This window comes from Talpa occidentalis, unplaced genomic scaffold (genome assembly GCF_014898055.3).
Source record: "Talpa occidentalis isolate TD23 unplaced genomic scaffold, MPIMG_talOcc4v2.1 talOcc4.7, whole genome shotgun sequence".
Taxonomy (NCBI): Eukaryota; Metazoa; Chordata; class Mammalia; order Eulipotyphla; family Talpidae; genus Talpa; species Talpa occidentalis.
The window spans coordinates 22,935,480-22,950,461 of record NW_023605083.1 but is presented as its reverse complement, the minus strand read 5'-3'; the positions used below and the strand labels follow the sequence as shown (position 1 = coordinate 22,950,461).

Sequence of the window (14,982 nt, the reverse complement as noted above, 5' to 3'; positions counted from 1 at the left end):
TTGAAAAGAAATATTGCTATATTTAGTTTGCTAATATTTATTGATAGTTTAGGATTTTCGTATCTGTTTTGGTATGTGAGATTTTCCTTTCGTTATGTCTTTGTATAATTTTGGTATTATGGTCAAATTAAACCCCCAAATGTGTCAAATTCTCTGTTCTCTTTGAATTGTCATTCATGTTTGGTTGAACTCACATATAAATCTCATCTTGACCTAATGGTGGTTTTTTCCTTCTACTTTCTCATTCTTCTTTTTCTTTCCTTCTTCTTCCTTTCTTTTCCTCCATTATTTTAAGTGGATAAATTGTTTTTTAATGGCTGTAGTTCTGTTGAAGTCTTTCATTCTTGAATTCATTTTAAAAGTTTTTTAAAAAAAAGTCCATTTGTGTACATTTTCAAAATTTTTGTCATAATGTTATTCTAACACTGTCTTGTCTTTATAATCAATAATTACATTTTAGGGCCTCCCAGGTGGCGCAAAGGGTTAAGCGCAGCGCTGTGAAGCTGTCTGCAGCCTCTACAGCGTGAGTTCAATCCCTGGCTGGCCAGGGAGCTACCCACATGGCACAGCAGACCTCTCCTGACTCTCCTGCTGCTCCCTTCACCAGTGTACTTTGGTCTATCTGCCTGTTCTGTTCCCCACTCTGTCTCTGGTGAATCCTCTCACCTCCCACACCTCTGGCCTGTACCCCAGTTCTTGTAATCAAATAAATAAATCTTTAAAAACTTTTTTTTTTAAATTACATTTTAAAATTGGGGCTTCCCTGGCGGCACAGTGGGTTAAGAGCAGTGCCATGAAGCTGTCTGCAGCCTCTGCAGTGCCGGTTCGATTCCCTGCTGGCCAGGGAGATCCCCACATGGTGAGGCAGACCTTTTCTGTCACGCCCGCTATTCCCCTCAGCAGTGTATTTCGGTCCCTCTGCCTATTCTGCTCCCTGCTTTGTCTCTGGTAAATTCTCTCGCCCTCCCACACGTCTGGCCTGTACCCCAGTGCTTGTATAAATAAATAAATCTTAAAAAAAAAAAATTCTTGGTGCTGGGGTCTCCCTGGTGGCACAGGGGTTAAAGTCAGCGCTATGAAACTATCGGCAGCCACTCTAGCTGAGTTTGATCCCCAAGACAGGAGCCAGCAGACCGCTCCTAGCTCACGTACTGCCCACCTCAGCAGTGTATTTTAGTAGATCTGCCTGTTCTGCTCCCCACTCTTGTCTCTGGTGAATTCTTTCCCTCCCCCATACCTCTGGCCTACACCTCAGTTCTTGTAGGCATAAATAAAAATAAATCTTAAAACAATAATAATCATAATTCTTAGTGCTTATTTATGTCTCATTTTTTTCTAGGTCAGATTTGACAAAGACTTGTTTATTTTGTTAATCATTGTAAAGAGTCAGCTTTTATTTTGTTGATTCTCTATATAAATTTTATTCTCTGTTAATTTCTACTGTGTCATTTCCTTCTTTCAACTTTTTTTGGGATTACTCTCAATATCTAACAGATTGATTTATATTACTTAGGTCATTCTCTGTTACCTTTTTATGTAAGTATATATATATATTTAAAGATTTATTTATTTATGCATACAAGAACTGGGGTACAGGTCAGAGGTGTGGGGTTGAGAGGATTCACCAGAGACAGAGTGGGGAACAGAACGGGCAGATAGACTGACATACGCGGCTGAGGGGAGCAGCAGGCGAGTCAGCAGAGGTCTGCTGTGCCATGTGGGTATCTCCCTGACCAGGGATCAAACTCATGCTGCAGTGGCTGCTGATAGCTTCAAAGGTTGCATCTTAACCCCTTGTGCCACCAAGGAGAACCCCTTATATAAGTATATTAAAGCTACAATTTTCGCTTTTGGTATCACTGAAGTTATAGTCCATATTATTAATTCATGGTATTTTAAATTTCATCATTCATTGTAAATTCTTTCACGTTCCAATTTCTCCTTTGATCTGTGAGATATTTAGAACTATTTGTAAATGCTAGGAAAAATGCAAGCTTACACTTTTATGATTTTATGTATTGTTTATTGATTACATTCTATGAGTAGACAGTGTGTTAATAATTTAAATTTTAAAAATTTAAATCTTTGGGTCTCCCCGGTGGTGCAACAGTTGATCGCCATGCTGTGAAGCTGTCTGCAGTCTCTGCAGTGCCGGTTCAATTCCCCGCCGGCCAGGGGGAACCCCACATGGCACAGTAGACCTCTCCTGCCTCGCCCACTGCTCCCCTCAGCAGTGTCTTCGGTCCGTCTGCCTGCTCTGCTCCCCGCTTTGGCTCTGGTGAATTCTCTTACCCTCCCGTGCTTCTGACCTATACCCCAGTTCTTGTATAAAATAAATAAATAAATCTTTTTAAAAAAATGTAAATCTTTGTTGTCAGTGTGATATGGTTCTGTCATTTTGGTACAATGGAAAAGAATGAAAACACAGATTTTGCCTTCTGTGAGATTATGTTTTTAAATAGATGGGATTTAAAATTTTCACTACTTATATCTGATTCAAATGAAGTGTGGTTAGAAACATGGGAGACTTGTGTTTAGCCTCCACATGATTTGTATGTGTGAATTGTTTTATATATGCTTGGAAATAATAAACATTATTAGATTTTGTGGCTGTAAGTGTTCTATATGCATTTTAGTTCAGTGACTTTCAACCTTTTGTTAATGTGCTTCCTAAAATATCTTTGAAAATAATAACATACCCTGGCACTTTAAGGTGACATTAAAATTTTCTCATTGCAGGTTTATATAATGTAAAGTGTATAGCTACCATATTATATAAGAATTGACATTTACAAATAATGCTGTTTTATTGTTCTTTTAAAAGTGACTTCTGAATATTTGAGTGAATTGATACCTTCATTACCAATTAAAATACACACAGAGATTTGAATCAATCTTTCTGTAGAAGAAAAGCAAAAAAAAAAAAAAAAAAAAAGGATAAAATCTTTTTAAAAATCTACTTAAAAGGGTTCCAACAGTCATATTTTAAAATATAGGCCAAATAGATAGTAAGAGTTCAGTTGTGTTGTTGAACCAAAATATTTCTACTGCTACTGCCTTTTGTGCTGCTTTTAAGAGTAGTTACTTCATTTAAAAAGGAAAAAAAGGGAAAAAAAAGAGTTTTTACTTTAGCTCCATTATAAATTATAGAAGTTATGTAAATGTATGTTTAACCTTCTATAATCATTTCCTTTTCTGTTTCTTTCCTAGGAATCACACCCGTGTATCATAGTATGTTTGCTTTAATGAGTGAAGAAGAAAGGATGTGGTATCCACCCAACCATGTCTTCCATATAGATGAGTCAACCAGGCACAATGTACTCTACAGAATAAGGTAATTTCTCCAGTTAAATGACTCACTGACAGTGAAAGGGCAAAGTAGAGAAATTATCAAAAAACATAATTTTCAATTGCAAGGTACTTAGTAACACAAACTAGAATTAGTTAACATTTGATCTTCATTTAATACTTTGTTTTTCCACTAAAGAAAGTGATTAGAATGCTCTGAAAATAAAGCTATTCTGATGGGATGCTACTTTACCACTTATTATAATTAAAGATATTTTTATCTTGTTTTATTTTTTTACATTTTAAAAGGGCAGGGTTATTAGGAAAAGGAGTGGTGCCTGCATAGTCACAGGTATGCAGGAGAGTTATTGCTGAAAGGGACAGGTTTGTTAAGAGATGCCTATAGGCACAGTTGGTCACTCTAGGGATGAGAATTCCCTAAAGATAATTTTAAATGTATGAGTGTGGTCTTTACTAGTAAAATCCTATGTGTTTGGAATATTGCTGATTTATCAGGAAATTCAGTGTTTTGTGCAATAAAATTAGTAATCTCACATCTCTTCTTTATAGATAACTTTTTAAAAATTATAGTAAAGGGGCCTCCCCTGGTGGCGCAGGCGGTTGAGTGCCAGGCTGTGAAGCTGTCTGCAGCCTCTGCAGTGCTGGTTCTATCCCGGCTGGCCGGCGAGGGTCCCACATGGCGCAGCAGACCTCTCCTTTTACGCCCACTGCTTCCCTCAGCAGTGTATTTCATCAGTCTGCCTGTTCTGTTCCACACTCTGTCTCTGGTGAATCCTCTCACCCTCCCACGCATCTGGCCTGTACCCTGGATCTTGTGTAAATGAAAAAATAAATCTTTAAAAAAAAAATTAAATTAAATTAAAAAAAATTACAGTGAAGGTAAGATAAGATTTTGGCAGTGTTTATTTATAGTTAATTTAATAACTTATGGGAATATTTTCTACCAATTTAGAAAAATTGAGAGATATTTTTCTACTCAAAAGGATGAAACAAAAAAAATCTGATCTGTGGCTCTTATTTATGAATAGGTATATTCCATGTAGAGTCTGTGTTGCATACTATAAAGGAGCATAGACTCATTCATAATTTTATTTATTTTATTTTATTTTTTTAAGATTTATTTATTCATGTATACAACAACTGGGGTATAGGCCGGATGTGCAGGAGGGTGAGAGGACTCACCAGAGACAGAGAGGGAGACAGAACAGGCAGACTGACTGAAATACACTGCTGAGGGGAGCAGCGGGCAAGACAGGAGAGGTCTGCTGCGCCATGTGGGATTCTGGCCGGCCAGCCGGGATCGAACCCGTGCTGCAGAGGCAGTGGACAGCTTCACAGCGCTGCGCTCAACCGCCTGCGCCACCAGGGGAGGCCCTCATTCACAATTTTAAAAGGAAAAGAAAAGGACCTTAATAAACTAAAACTCAAGATTTTTGTCCTTTACACTGATAAAGGATACTTACAAACATGATGTACTAAATAATATTCTTAAATGGTAAGGTATTGAAACATTCTCTTTAAAATCAGGAGCTAGATAAGTAAATAAAGATAGCCCCAATCATTCCTTAACTCAGGATTGAAACTGATCAAAACAGGGAAAAGAGGATGAACCAGTTGCATTTATGACTGCAAGACATGATTCAAGAACAGACATCTGACTGTAAGACTGAGGCAACTAGAGGGAGAGATGGGGGCAGTGAGAGTGTGGATGGGAAGGGGCCCACTGGAACCAGATGGAGAATTATTGGAGCACTGGTTGTTGGCAGGGTGTGAAAATAAACATTTGTAGATGTTTAACCCTATAACCTCCAAAGCAGATAGATAGAGCAGTGTAAACCTACTTTACCTCAGTAAACATTGTGAAAAACAATATTTTTATAACAATAAATCATAATTTCTGGATTTTGATAAAAAAAAAAAAAAAGGCAGGCACACCGGGAGAAACAACAATATGAGTTTGTCTTACCCCAGAGTCAGAATCCAGAGTCTAGAGTCCAGGCAGTATGGGGGTACAGGGCATCATGCCTCAGCAGAGTAAGCTGTAACCAACCTCCTTTGAGGAGAGACTGAAATCTTCTGCATGTGTGAAGAAAGAAGATAACTGCACATGAAAAGGGCCTGAAGGTAAACACAGGGAGCCAGTGGAGTAGAGTATGGCCAGCTATGGAGGTCTGAGGGCAAACCTTGAACAGGAGCCAAATACGTACAAGCCAGGAACTGAAGCTGCAGAGACTAGAGCCACACTTGTCTCTGTCCAACACATACATCACCATACCCAAAAATTAACTCAAAGTGAAGGTAAGACTAGAAACCATAAGATATATAGAATAAAACATAGCTAAAACACTCTAAGACATTGAGTTAATGGTTGTCTTTGGGAACTCAACTCCAGTGACTAGGAGAACAAAAGCAGTAATAAACAAGTAAGACTACATAAGCTAAAAATCTTCTGTGTAGGGAAAGAAACAATCATTAATACAAAAAGACACCTTACTGAATGGGAGAAATTATTTGCACATCCTACATCTGACAAGACTACAAAGATCCAAGATCTACAAAGAACTCATACAACTCAAGAAGAAGAAAACGAAGAACCCAGTAGAAAAGTGAGCATAAGAGCTAGATAGACATTTCTCCCCTAAGTCATATACAGTGTTGTAAACCAATATTACACAATAAAGAAAATAATAATAATAATAATAGTAATTATAATACGAACAAAAACATAAGGTACCTAGGTTTAAATCTATCCATAGTTAAGACTTTAATGGGCATAATTGTGTCTAGTATAACTTTACTTACAAAAACTGACAGTGGATGAAATGAAGCTTATGGACAATAGTTTGCTGACCTCTTCTCAAGAATTAAAAAATATTTTCCTTATCAATTCATGAATTACTTCTATTCTTAAACTAAGAGAGAGAGGTTACATATCCATCACTTCCCAGGAAATTCTAGTCAGAAATGATCCAAAAGGAGGTTTTTAAATAATTTTTAAAATGCCACTTTCCTGTTGTTCAAAGAGTATTTTGCATTTCTTTTATTATTTATATAGGGATTATATCAAAACAGCACAGAAGAACAATACATTTAAAACTGTTGAAGTGCTTGTGATGCATAAAGATGTAATTTGTGTTACAATAATAGCATAAAGGGAATGGATCAAAGTTTTTCTATAATATTGAAATAAAATTGATATTAATGTGAACCAGTGTTTTAAATTAAAATATTAATTGTAGTTCCCTAGAAAATTCCTAAGAAAATAAATAAAAATGTGTAGTAAAGAAATAAGTTACTTAAAGTGATAGATTAGAAAATTTCTTTTTAACATGTAAGGAAACAATAATGGAGGAATAAATAAACAGAAAAGACATAGCCATGTACAAAATGAGACAAACTAACAGACATGAATACTCTGTTAATAGTAATTGCCTTAAATGTAAATAGAATAAACTCATATCAAAAGACAGATTTTAGGCACATAGTAAACCAAAAAGGAACGGGACAGCTATGTTAATATAAGACAATATTGACTTTAAGAGAATTATCACTAAAGAGGGGATATTTTATAATGATGAAAGAGTCAATTCCTTTGGAAAATGTGACAATTATGAACATTACCTATAACTTAAATTAGATATAACTGAACAAAGCTCCAAAATACAAGAAGCAACAACTGGCATAGTAGTAGTGGGAAATAGACAATTCAACAGGGATACTTGGAGACATCAGTACCTCACTTTGAGTAATGGATAGGACCTCTAGACAGAAAATCAGTAGGAAAGTAGGAGACTTGAAGAACTCTGTAATCTAGCTGTGTGTGTATATATATATATATATATATATATATATATATATATATATATATGTATGTATGTATAGAGAGAGAGAAAGAGAGAGAGAATACCCAACAACAGCACAATCTACATTCTTTTCGAGTGTAATTGGAACATTCTCCATGATAAACTATATTTTAGAGCACAAAACAAGTCTCAACAAATTTAAAGGTTGAAAGCATACCAACTATGTCCTCTGACCACAGTGTAATTACATTAGGAATCAGTAACAGAAAGAAAACTGGAAATTCATAGATAGATGGTAATTGACGATTTCTACATTACCAGTGGGTCAAGGAAGAAATCACAAGGGAAAATAGAATATATATAATAGAATATATATTATAATTATATATAAATATATATATAAATATGTAATATATATAAAAATATTTTAAGGACAGGTTTATTTATTAAGAAAAATAGAAAGACAAAGAGATGTACCTGCATAGTCACAGACAGGCAGAAGAGCTGTGTTTTGCCAATTAAAAATAGAAAATATTTTAATGCAAATGACAAAGAAAATGCAGTTTATCTAAACTTGCAGTATGCAGTAAAAACAGTATTTATTGCTTAATTCATTACTGTAAACACTTAGGTTTAAAAAGTTCCCAAATAAGTAACTTCCATACCAAGAAAGTAGAAAAAGAACAGTAAATAAGACTTAAAGCAAGTTGAAGGAAGGAAATAATAAAGATCAAAATAGAAACAGAAAATAGAAACCCAGTGGAGAAAATCAATGAAACCAAGTTAGTTCTTTGAAAAAATCAACAGTATTGATAAATTCTTAGCTAGTTTGTCCAAGATTAAAAAAAGAGAGAGAGGAGGTTGAATTATTAAATTGAGAATAAAAGTATGAACATCTCTAAGGTCTTACAAAATTAAAAATGCCAATACAGTACAAAATCACAATGAAATGGACAAATACCTAGAAAGACCCAAACTATAGGAAGTGACAAAATAAATTAGAAAGTCTAACTATACCTATAACAAGTAAAGAAATTGAATTAATGATTTTAAATTATCTTGGCCCAAATGACTTTACTGGTCAATATTATCAAACATTTAAAGGTGAAGCACTGCCATTTATTTACAAAAAGTGAAAAGGAGGGAACATTTTCCAGTTTTTTCTCTGAGTTCAGTATTATACTGAAACCAAGTACATACAAAGACATTGAGAACAAAACTATACAGCAATATTTATTGTGAATATATGTAAAAATTTTGAACAAAATCCTAGCAAACTATATCCAACAATATATACAAAGGATTAAATAGTATGATGAGGTAGGGTTTATCCCAGAAAATATATAAAATTGCTTTAACAGTCCCAAATCAATCAATGCAACGCACCATATTAGTGAAATGAAGAACTAAAACTATATGGCATTTCAGTAGACACATACATCCAAAAAAAAAAAAAAAAGACAGAATTCAATATCATATCATAAAAATACTGAACATAATAGAATGGATAATCTGATAATGGGCAGCTATGAAAAACCCAAAGCTAACACTATATTTGATGTTGAAAGACTGAATGCTTTTTTCCCTTTTGGTCAGGAACAAAACAAGAATATTTGCTCTCACCACTTCTATATAACACTGTATCATAGATTCTAGGCAGGGAAATTAGGCAAGAGAAAGAAAGAAAAGGCATCCAATTTGGAAAAGTAAAACTCTGTTCATAGATACTATGATCTTATATATAAAAAAACTAAGAAATTAATAAATATTAGAATTATTTGCAGGAGTAAATATCAATATGCAAAAATCAATTGTATTTCTACATGCTGACGATGAGCAAACTTAATGTGAAATTAAAACAATTTCATTTACAGTAGCATAAAAAATACTTAGGAATAAACCTAATAACAGTAGTGCAAAACCTGTGTACAGAGAAACATTGAGAGAAATTAAAGAAACAAAATAAATGGGGAGCTCTCACATTTATGGAATAGAATTTTAAATTTTAGTAAGGTGGCCATAAACCATTGATGTATATATTCAATACAATCTGTACTGAAATCCCAGTTTTCATTGCAGAAATTGACAAGTGAATCTTAAAATTCATGTAAAAATCAGAGGAACTTGGACTAGAAAAAATTATCTTGAAAAAGAACAAAATTGGATGATTCACACTTCCTAATTTCAAAACTTAACTCCATAGGTGTAGTAATCAAGACCGTGTGGTACTGATTAAAGGACAGATATATAGATGAATGGTATAGAACTGAGAATCCAAAATTGCTCACTCATATTGACAGTAATTGATTTTTGACAAATGTGCCAAGACAATTTTTATGGGGAAAGAAGAGTCTTTTCAATAAATGGTGTTGAGAAAGCTGGATACCCATATTTAAAGTAATAAGTTAAACCATTACCTTATATTACAAACAAAAATATAATTTAAATTTTAGACCCAAATTTAGTAGCTAAAACTACAAAATTCATAGACTATGTGGGAATAAATCTTTGTTTACTTAGATTAGGCACTGATTTCAGTAGGACACCAAAAATTTCAGTAACAAAATCTAAAAATAGATTAATAGAAGTTCATCAAAATATGTTTGTTCTTCAAACTATACTGTCAAGAATGTGGGAACATAACTCACAGAATAGAAAAAAATGTTTGTAAATAATGTATTTGATAAAGGTTTTTTATATAGAATATATAAAGGACTTTTATAGCTAATAATCCAATGACAAATGAAAATACAGAATATTAATTTAGCAATAAAAAGGGATGAGATACTGATAAATGCTGTGTTGTGGATGTACTTACGCTATGTGAAAGGTGGTAGAAAAGGCATATATATGTGATTCCATTTATATAAAATGACCAGAATGGGCGAGTTTATAGAATTAAAATTATTAGGCTTGGAGAGTCAAGAGGGGTGATTGGTGACTACTAATGGATATAGAATTTTTTTTTGAGGGTGATGAAAATATTCTAAAATTAGATTGTGATGATATTTGTACAATGCTGTGAATATACTCAAAAACATTAAATTTTATTCTTTGAATAGGTGAACTTTATGGTATGTGAATTAAAGTTCAGTAAAACTACAAGAAATCTGGGGCCTCACTGGTGGCTCAGGGGGTTAAGTCTCAGCACTATGAAGCTATCGGCAGCCATGGCAGCATGAGTTTGATCCCCAGCCAGGGAACTAACCCACATGGCGCAGCAGACCTCTCCTGTCTTTCCTGCTGCTCCCCTCAGCAGTGTATTTCAGTCGATCTGTCTGTTCGGCTACCACTCTGCCTCTGGTGAATCCTCTCACCTCTCCGCACCACTGGCCTACACCCCAGTTCTTGTATGCATATATAAATAAATCTTTAAAAAAATCAATATAGAATATTTTTTATTTCCTTGAAAGACAAATTAACTTTCATTTATTAAAAGAAGAAGCAGTTGTTTGATTTTACAACAGATTAGCATTTTTAGACACCTCTACTGATGCTACTAGATTAGCAATTAAAAAAAATTATTTATTTTTGTGTAGAAGGAATGGGGTGTAGACCAGAGGTGCGGGGGTGAGAGGATTCACCAAAGACAGAGTGGGGAGCGGAACAGGCGGGTTTGCTGAAATATACTGCTGAGGGGAGCAGCGGGCGAGACAGGAGAGGTCTGCTGTGCCATGTGGGTTAGCTCCCTGGCCAGGTGTCAAACTGAGGCCATAGTGATGACAGTGCTCAGATTTAACTCCTAGACCACCAGGGAGACCCTTGGATTAACAATTTTTTTGCTAATGTTTTATTTCTGTATTTCTCTTTCCTATAATTGCTTCTATAGTCTATGCATGGATGAAGGCAGTATATTGATTTTATGCTTATATTTCTTGTGTTTTCTCACTATATTATTATTTAAAGTCTTATGTATAGCTATCTAGACTTCCTTTTGCCCTTAACTTACATTTGACATTGTTAGCTGTGTTTTCTAATTTATGGGAAGCTTTTGGTTTGCTGGAAGTGGTTATATATAACAGTATGTTTATATTTGAACTGTTTAGAGTCCAACTGAAGTTTTAATTGTCTTGCAGATTTTACTTTCCTTACTGGTATAGTAATGGCAGCAACAGAACCTATCGGCATGGAGTGTCTCGAGGTACTGAAGCTCCTCTTCTTGATGAATTTGTCATGTCTTACCTTTTTGCTCAGGTATGATTATGTTATATTATTTGTTAATGTGTTAAATGATAAATGTCTTACGTAGTGTGTCTTGTAATTAGGAAAATCCTCGTGGATGGGAAAATTGATGTTCTATCTTGTGTAGTAGGTGCAAATAAGTCACAAATTGAGTCTTTGTTACTAATTTTTAATTCCATTGTTTATTGATAAATTTTGTAAAGATTCTTTTTTTTTTTTAAAGATTTATTTATGTATGCATACAAGAACTGGGATACAAGCCAGAGGTGTGGGGATGAGAGGACTTGCCAGAGACAATGCGGGGAACAGAACAGGCAGACTGACTGCAATACACTGCTGAGGGGAGCAGCGGGCGAGACAGGAGAGGTTTGCTGCTCCATGTGGGTTCCCTCCCTGGCTGGGGATCGAACTTGTGCTGCAGTGGCTGCGGACAGCTTCATAGGTTGCTGCATCTTTACCCCTTGCCCCACCAGGGAGGCCCTGTAAAGATTATTTGAATTGTCCCTTTTGAATTTTCTATTTAGTAGTTCAGGTCAGTTTTTTAAGGATTTCACAAAGTTTAGACCGAATTTACAGCAGTGGTTCATGTAGATGTAATTGGTTAGAATATAAAACAGTAAAATTTCTTTAGAGAAGTAAAAAAAATATTCCTGTGCAAATTAAGTCTTCAATAATGGATACTGAACTGTAAAGAATGTAGGTAACTGCAAAGAAAAGTGAGCTATAATAGTTTTTTTTTTTTTTTTTTTTAAAAGATTTATTTATTTATTTATTTATTTATACAAGCATTGGGTACAGTCAGAAGCGCGGAGAGGCTGAGAGAATTCACCAGAGCCAGAGCGGGGAGCAGAACAGGCAGAAGGACCGAAGTACACTGCTGAGGGGAGCAGCGGGCGGCAGGAGAGGTCTGCGCGCCATGTGGGACCCTCCTCTGGTGGCCAGGGAGCAACTGGGGATCGAACCGGCAATGCAAAGGCTGCGGGCAGCTTCGCAACCCAGCGCTCAACCGCTGCGCCACAGGAGAGGCCCGAGCTATAATAGTTTGTGTAGCTTCTCACAGGAGGTTGAGCTGGATGGTGATACTTAGTTTGAAAGCTATGTTCCAGATACTTGGTTTTTTTTTGTTTTTTTTTTTTAAAGATTTATTTGTATTTATTTATTTATTTATTTATTTATACAAGCACTGGGTACAGTCAGAAGCGCGGGAAGGTGAGAGAATTCACCAGAGCCAGAGAGGGGAGCAGAGCAGGCAGAAGGACCGAAGTACACTGCTGAGGGGAGCAGCGGGCGGCAGGAGAGGTCTGCGTGCCATGTGGGACCCTCCTCCGGTGGCCGGGGAGCAGCCGGGGATCGAACCGGCGCTGCAGAGGCTGCGGGCAGCTTCGCAACCCAGCGCTCAACCGCTGCGCCACCGGGGAGGCCCCAGATACTTGTTAATTAACACTGTCATGTTAACTTTTTGTAATGTATTTGAACTTTTTTGCTTTCTTATAATTTCTTATAATGCATCCATATGTTTTGCTGTAAGATGTTACATATAGAGACTAAAGAAAAGAAAAGATGTGCTTTTGGGTAAAGGTATGTTTTTATATCTCCAAGGCATTATGTTAGGAAGTTCTAAATTAGATTTGCTAATATAGCAAATACTTAATGACTCACATTTTCAAGATATCCAGGAGAGGTAGTTTGTTTGTGGACACCATATTGAAGAATATGTCATTATTGGGGTACAGGAGCAATCAACATTTTTTGTGGTAAAATATTCTTAATAAAATTTACAATTTTAGCTATTTTCAAGTGGACAGATTAGTGGCATGTTGTTGTACAACCATCACACCATCAATCTCCAGGGCACTTTTCATCTTCCCAGCTGAAACATTATACCAGTTAAACAATAATTCCCCTTCCCCTTCTCCTCCTGACTCCTGGCATTCTACTTTGTGTCTCTATGAATTTGCCTATTCCAGGTACCTTACATTAGAGAAAGTATACAGTATTGTATAATGTATTAACATAATGTCTTCAGGATTCATCGTCAAAATTTCCTTCCTTTTCAAGGCTGTATAACTTTCTACTATCTTTATGACATTTAAAAAATGCATTCATATGTTGATGAATACTTGGATTACTTTCACCTTTTGGCTGTTGTGAATAATGTTGCAGTGATCTAGATATACAAATAGGTCTTCAAGAGTCTTTCAGTTTCTTTGGAGATATGTCCAGAAATGGAATTATTGGAGCATACAGTAATTCTGTTTTCAATATTTTTAAGAAACTGCCATGCTGTTTCATATCAGCACTATTTTGTGTTCCTATGGTAGTGCACAGAGATTCCAATTTCTCCACATCCTCATCGACACTTTTCTGGGTTTTTTTTTTTTTTTTTTTTTTAAATAGCCATAGTGATAAGTGTGAAGTAGTATCTCACTGTGGTTTTGATTTGCATTTCTCAATAATTAGTGGTATTGAGCATCTTCATCATTTGTATATCACATTTAGTGAATTTCTTTTTTTTTTAAGACACATTTTTATTTTGAATACAAGATGTAGGGGGATGGTGAGAGGATTCACTTGAGACAGAGTGGGGAGTAGAACAGGCAGATCTACTGAAATTCACTGCTGAGGGGAGCAGTGGGCAAGACAGGAGAGGTCTGCCTCACCATGTGGGTTAGCTCCTTGGCCGGAGATAGAACTCATGCTGCAGTGCCAATAGCTTGACAGTACTGACCCCAACCCCTGAGCCACCAGGGAAGCCCCATTTAGTGAATTTCTATTCCTGTCCTTCGCCCATTTTTTAATCAGGTTGGGTTTTTTGTTGTTGTTGTTATTGTTGATTTGTAAGAGTACTTTCTCTATTCTGTATATTAGCCCCTTCTCAGCTATATGATTTGAAAATATTTCTGCCATTCTATAATTTGCCCTTTAATTCTGTTGATTGTGGTCTATGATGCACAAAATTTTTTTTTTTAAAAGATTTATTTATTTATTTATACAAGCACTGGGTACAGTCAGAAGCGCGGGAGGGTGAGAGAATTCACCAGAGCCAGAGCGGGGAGCAGAGCAGGCAGAAGGACCGAAGTACACTGCTGAGGGGAGCAGCGGGTGGCAGGAGAGGTCTGCGCGCCATGCGGGACCCTCCTCCGGTGGCCAGGGAGCAGCTGGGGATCGAACCGGCACCACAGAGGCCGCGGGCAGCTTTGCAACCCAGCGCTCAACCGCTGCGCCACCGAGGAGGCCCCATTGCACAAAAAATTTTTAACTTTGTTGTAGTACCATTTATCTATTTTTTCCTTTTGTTACCTGTGATATTGATGTCATAGCCAAGAAACCATTGCCAAATCCTCTATCATGAAGCTTTCTCCTATATTTTCACAAAAGTGTTTTATAGTTTTAGTTTTCCATATAAGCCTTTCATTATTTTTATTCAATTTTTATGTGTGGTAATATGTAAGGATTTAACTTTGTTCTTTTGTATGTGAATACCCAGTTTTTCCAGCATCATTTGTTGGGCAAAAAAAAGATCTATCCTTTTTCCACTGAATGGTCTTGGTACTCTTGTCAAAAATCACATGACTGCCAACCAATTTTTGTTCAGTTTCCTTTGTTTCAGTAACTGATAACAAAAGAGAAAGACTTCTGAGAATGGTATATGAAGTTAAGCCTTTTGGTGGCTTTTAGAATTTTATTA

At 36.0% G+C, this 14,982-nt stretch overlaps 1 protein-coding gene across 3 annotated transcripts in view; it reads left to right on the top strand.

Moving 5' to 3' along the window:
* The window catches only part of JAK2 (Janus kinase 2), a 104,740-nt gene that overhangs the window by 39,155 nt on the left and 50,603 nt on the right, over nt 1-14,982 (top strand). For all 3 annotated transcript variants that reach the window (XM_037495090.2, XM_054689815.1, XM_054689816.1), the window contains 2 exons: nt 3,211-3,334; nt 11,189-11,306. In XM_037495090.2, coding sequence (XP_037350987.1) covers nt 3,211-3,334; nt 11,189-11,306 — 242 coding nt within the window. The remainder of the gene's footprint in view (nt 1-3,210; nt 3,335-11,188; nt 11,307-14,982) is intronic.